This window comes from Clupea harengus, chromosome 6 (assembly GCF_900700415.2).
Source record: "Clupea harengus chromosome 6, Ch_v2.0.2, whole genome shotgun sequence".
NCBI classification, from domain to species: domain Eukaryota; kingdom Metazoa; phylum Chordata; class Actinopteri; order Clupeiformes; family Clupeidae; genus Clupea; species Clupea harengus.
Window position 1 is genome coordinate 2,813,363 of NC_045157.1, and position 6,020 is coordinate 2,819,382.

Sequence of the window (6,020 nt, forward strand, 5' to 3'; positions counted from 1 at the left end):
CCGGGACGCAAACACCTGAAACACTTTCTTTGAGACGCTTTCTCTTCACCGTAGTCGGAGTTAGTTTCCGGTGTCAACAGCGGCGGGGACGAAATCAGTGATTGCATAAACTGGTGAGGACAGGTCCCCAGCGTACATGCTGATGCATATGTCCTGTCCTGCAGCACAGAGCAGGCAGATTTGAACATCATGGTGTGGACACATTAGTTTGCCAGACAAGGAGTGGGGGCTGCGTGGTTATACTTCAGATCCTGCTGTGTGGGGTTATACTTCAGATCCTGCTGTGTGGGGTTATACTTCAGATCCTGCTGTGTGGGGTTATACTCAGGGTGCGATTTGTCAAAAAAACAGTGGGGGGGATGTTTTTTTTTTCATCATGAAAAAACAAGCAATAAATAGGCGGTTAACGGTAGGCCCTATTAGGTTACATTTTGAACAGTTGAACATTTAATGCAAACTAAAATATATAAAATACATGAAACTTCTTCCACTGTGCAGACTGAGTTATGTTGTGTAGAGGTTGGATTAGATTGCAGACAGTTCGGGTCAGGTCCCCTCCAACAAATTGCACCCTGGTTATACTTCAGAGCTTATCTGTGTGTGGTTATACTTCAGAGCTTATCTGTGCGGGGTTATACTTCAGAGCTTATCTGTGTGTGGTTATACTTCAGAGCTTATCTGTGCGTGGTTATACTTCAGAGCTTATCTGTGTGTGGTTATACTTCAGAGCTTATCTGTGCGGGGTTATACTTCAGAGCTTATCTGTGTGTGGTTATACTTCAGAGCTTATCTGTGCGGGGTTATACTTCAGAGCTTATCTGTGTGTGGTTATACTTCAGAGCTTATCTGTGCGGGGTTATACTTCAGAGCTTATCTGTGTGTGGTTATACTTCAGAGCTTATCTGTGTGTGGTTATACTTCAGAGCTTATCTGTGCGGGGTTATACTTCAGAGCTTATCTGTGTGTGGTTATACTTCAGAGCTTATCTGTGCGGGGTTATACTTCAGAGCTTATCTGTGCGTGGTTATACTTTAGAACTTATCTGTGCCGCTGATTCATTTGATCACTTAATTTACTTGTGAATGCCTTTTGTTCATTAGCTCTATGGCGTCTTGCAGAGGACCTATGCTAACGCTAATGCTAATGCTAATGCTATTTAAATAAAGTAGTGGTAGTGGTGGTTTTAAGTTGGCATTATGTATTTACATTGCTATGATGTATGTCAAGACTCATCTATATTTGGGAGCAGAATACTTGAATTCACCTAGGTTTATTGTTACTGTTACGGCACTTTCTGTGCATGAACTGTAAATACGTCACACTATCATCACACACTATTTTTAGGGCACATCAGTGTCCACATCCACAGCCCTCCACCCCTGTGATCAGAGATGAGATCATATGTGTATTATTCGCTCTGATGGAGGATGATACATACATATATATATATATATACAGTATATATATCACATACACAGCTCTTCACCCGTGTGATCAGAGATGAGATCATATGTGTGTTATTCGCCCTAATGGAGCTATATGTCAGATATATAACATGTAATATGCATGTTTATACATAGCACATACACAGTCCAGGCACAGGAAGCTGAGTGGGGAGAGATTTACTGTGTCTGTTTAGGTGACACATGACAGAATCCATGAACACTCAAAGTCTCCTTAGGGCTGAGAACTCTGATTAAACTATGAATAAAACATCTGTTTGCTTTTGTTTGTTTGTTTGTTTGTTTGTTTTACCATCTTCCGCTAATGACCGTTTAAAGTAGAGTTATAAATAATAAATAAATAAGTTATAAATTAAAAATTAAAATGGAACAAGCAAGCCACTGATAACACCCGAGTCATGGGTTTCATTCCCAAGGTGCGCACACGCTGAGAAACCAGCCGAACTGTTAGAAGGAGAGCGTCTCCTACATGTGTATTCATGTAAATGTAAATATGCATTCATTACCCTCATTATCTCTAAACTATCAGGAAGGATCAGACTTATTCTTAGTTAGTCCCTAACCGTTTCCATTCTCCTCTAGATCACTACGTGGCCATCAACCTGAGGCACGGGGGTAAAGTGATCGCTACCAAGGAGACGAAAGGAGCCGCAGGACACAACGCCGTCTGGAACGCACCCTTCCTCTTTGACCTGCCCTCTGGTGACATCACCAAACTAACACTCATGCTGGAGTTCATCGTCATGCAGGTACAACGGACTATCCATAAAAACTTTAAAACACAATTAAAACACATCAAATACGCTTAAAAACTAAAGACAGAGATGGCATTTTGACATGCCATTTTTTTTAGCATGTGTTAGATTATTGTTGTCTTTTTTATTTTTTATTTTCAATATTACTGTTCTCATTATTTGGTTAACCAATCACTCTTGTTTGTTACTGACAGGGCCGACTTTACACAAAAAGCAGTGTGCTTGGGCGTGTTCTGATTGGCTACGAGGGTCTGGAGCCTGGGCAGGTGCACTGGAAAGAGATGTGCGCTCGAGGGCAGGTGGAGACCGCTCGCTGGCATACGCTCCAACCAGAAACACTGGTGGAGTGACCTCACAGCACGCCGTCCAATCAGAGGTGCTGTTGGAATGACCTTATAGCATGGCACCCAATCAGGGATGCTGTAAGAACAACCCACAGTCCTTAGATCATACCCACTGGCAGCGGTCAGATAGTCAAAAAATGACACCCTATGTCCTTTCCTAACCCCTTTTCCTTGACCTTGATGAAAAATGTCATGAGGTCAAGGAAATACGTGACGGAGAATTTATAAGGATTAAGGAAAGATAACCGTGGTGTCAAGACAATACGACTGCACTTACACTAGGACACGTAATTACATGACGGCGGATGCTATTGACGTGGGTCTTTATATATTGCTGCCGCAATGAATTGTGGGACAGTATTATCTCCTTTCCTTTCGATAAGGATGGTAATGTGTGCCCTATGCTAAAGGACATAAGAAAGGTAGCGCTGAAGAACCTTTCCTAAGCAATTAGATAGACATAGATACTTCTGGGTCATTTCGCTTACTGTGTCTGTTTAGGTGACACATGACAGAAGCCATGAACACTCAAAGTCTCCTTAGAGCTGAGAACTTTCCTGAGTAAAAAAGACTATCCGGCCGCTGCCCCAAAAAATGATTGCAATTCCTGAGAGAGCTTTTGGGATGCCAGAAACTGAGATCTCCAGCTTACGAATCTATTATGGACATCCTGGTCAGGGTCTCAGGTGTAGCTCTAATATGAACATCCTGGTCAGGGTCTTAGGTGTAGCTCTGTGTTACAGTCTAATGGCCCCCCCCAAGCATCCTGGTTAGGGTCTTAGGTGTAGCTCTGTGTTACAATCTAATGGGCCCCCAAGCATCCTGGTTAGGGTCTTAGGTGTAGCTCTGTGTTACAATCTAATGGTCCCCCAAGCATCCTGGTTAGGGTCTTAGGTGTAGCACTGTGTTACAATCTAATGGTCCCCCAAGCATCCTGGTTAGGGTCTTAGGTGTAGCTCTGTGTTACAGTCTAATGGTCCCCCAAGGCTTCAGCCTATTGTGCTGTATGTCTTTCTCACTGCCAGGATTTATACCACTAAGAAAATATGTTCATGATTTTTTTTCTTTTCTTTCTTCTCGTGTTGGCATTTCTGCATTTCTATTGCATTCATCTGTGCTACTGCTGCAGCAGGGCTGAATATGTGAAAGGAATGCTATTTCCAGGGAGCTCTTGGTTCATCAAACTCTATGAGGTATGAGGTCGTAAATATCATTCCGTCGCTTTTGACTGACAGTGGTCAACAGAATGTGTTTGTGTCTGTAATATGTGACTGGTCTCTATTTTTGCAGGTTATTGTCTGTGTTTTTTTCTTCTTTTTGTTGCATGATTTCAATCTGTCCGCTACAGTGTGCCCCTGACAGGGGAGCGAGTCAGGTAGACCAGCTGCTGTAATACCTGGACACTACCAATGGGAATACTGTCCTCGGCTCATCGTGTAGACTCAGTATCCACTGGCACATAGACTCCCTATAGACTATGGATGACTTGTTTGATAGTTTAAATTAAAACATACACATACACACACACACCAAACAAAGCCACATTTATCAGTATTTCACTACTTATCTCTGATAGTTATTACTGTGTACTGTAAATCAAAGTGGAATGCCGACGTAATGACTTATTTATTTATATGTTGTACACCCTGTTCAAAAAGAGGTGTTTGATTCGGTATAATAAAAATAAAAGTGGTGAACCTTATTCTTTGGACCCGGTGTTACTTGATGAGATTTGCCACGACAAGCTGTGGCATTCGGTAGACTGTCAGTTTGAAATTGAACTTCACAGTGAGAGGGTCAAAAGGCTCTGATGAAAATGCATGACTTGATCTCATCAAAATCACTGACATCGCCTTCTGAACTGAGAGAATAAACACACCTCCCGACAAACACGAATTTACATGACATCCGTGATGCAGAGATGACGTAACCGCTCACTCAAAGCGCTCATCCGCATTTTACCAAAGGGTAATTACTTTGCTTGTTTCATCGCGCCGGCGGAGGGTATTTTTATGCTTAATATGAGTCCATCGACCGGAAAAGGAAATCTTGTTCTGGATAATTCAATTCAAACACATCTGACAGCGTCACCGCGGATCCTGTTTGAATGGTCACTGACGCATAAACGATCAGCAATTTGAGTTTGCGTTCCGGCTGAGTTTGTTTCAAAGAAACCTCATTCATTTTCGAGCCTAGAGCGAATGCCGGGGCTCGCCACGGCTAAACACAGCGTGACGACGTCAGAGCGCTCACTATGATTGAGAGATGGGCCGTAATTAGGTTTAATGGAAAACAGTCTCCGAGTGCACTAAGAACTCGGTATGCCTCCCTCTACGACAACGTTTTTTATTTCTATCTGACCTCGATAACAACCTTTGTAGATGACCAAAATAGACTTCATCTCTAACAAAACGCATGCAGCATATCTTTTTGTAGCAGCATATCTTTGTTGCAGCATATCTTTGTTGCAGCTGACTGCCTAACAAATCGGGCCGTAATTCGTACCAGAGCCCAGCCCAGCCCAGTCCAGTCGCAGACTCTTTTGAAACTCACTTATCTGTGGCGCTGAAAGGGATTCGGATCAATGTAGGCTGTATGCAACTCCGGGCGCAATACTGAGACATTGTTCTCATGAGTCTAGGTTTGAATTTAACCCTCCTATTATCTTTGGGGCCAATTTGACACCATTCAATGTTTAACGTCTCTAAATAAATGATTGACATCATTTTTTTTTGCTTCATATTTAATGGGGGGTGGGTGGGGTGGTTGTTTTATTTAAATGGATATTTAGGTAGTCAACAAACAAACATAAAGTACCTGACACATAAACTTGGGTAAACATTTTAATTAGAATATTTTTTTGGAGGTTTAAATTGCCGGGACAAATTGACCTCAAGGATAAAAGATGTTAGTACATTTGAAGGTAACAGGATGGTTAAAGAGGTGGAGAAAGGATGTGTATTCCTTTCATCTGATAATAAATGGAATTTAAAATGTTCACATAGAACTGTTTCTGTGCTCTTTGTCTCATTCAAAAAAATCTAAAATTTCACGTTCATAAATTTAGTTTGGCAAACCTAATTTCAGACTGTTTCAAACAAATAATCTCTTGGCTCAGTTGAACAGTAAAACCCCTGAAAGATGTCTTAGTTCCATCATGATAGAACATTGTTTTTTTTTAAATACGGACCTCTTATTTTTAATATTTTCTGTCAGCGTGTTTTACTTTACATTTGCAAATATGTGTTGTACACATGTGGCTGTTTTGCACCGAGCCCTGCTTGAGCCTTAGACTGAAACGCGTATTGCTTAGTCACTACTACTCACAGTTGCCAGCCACCGGAATGAATGAATAGGTGACTGTTCACTCTTTCATAATATCATCCCAGAGGATGTGACAAATCAAGGCGTATCGCAACCTGCCACAAGGTTTCGTGAAGAAATACAATACTGTTGCA

The 6,020-nt window shown here is 41.7% G+C and overlaps 1 protein-coding gene across 2 annotated transcripts in view; it reads left to right on the forward strand.

Annotated features, from left to right (window-relative positions):
• LOC116220844 (synaptotagmin-4) overlaps window positions 1-4,133 on the forward strand; it is a 4,317-nt gene extending 184 nt beyond the window's left edge. Inside the window, exons 2-4 of one of the 2 annotated variants that reach the window (XR_006152444.1) lie at window positions 2,046-2,212; window positions 2,413-3,456; window positions 3,513-4,133. Coding sequence is in view for 1 of the 2 variants with exons in the window: in XM_031569781.2 (XP_031425641.2) it covers window positions 2,046-2,212; window positions 2,413-2,568 (323 nt within the window). In the remaining variant the exon portion in view is untranslated. Of the gene's footprint in view, window positions 1-2,045; window positions 2,213-2,412 lie in introns of both variants that reach the window. The other variant, XM_031569781.2, reaches the window with a different exon arrangement.
• The last annotated feature ends 1,887 nt before the right edge of the window (window positions 4,134-6,020 follow it).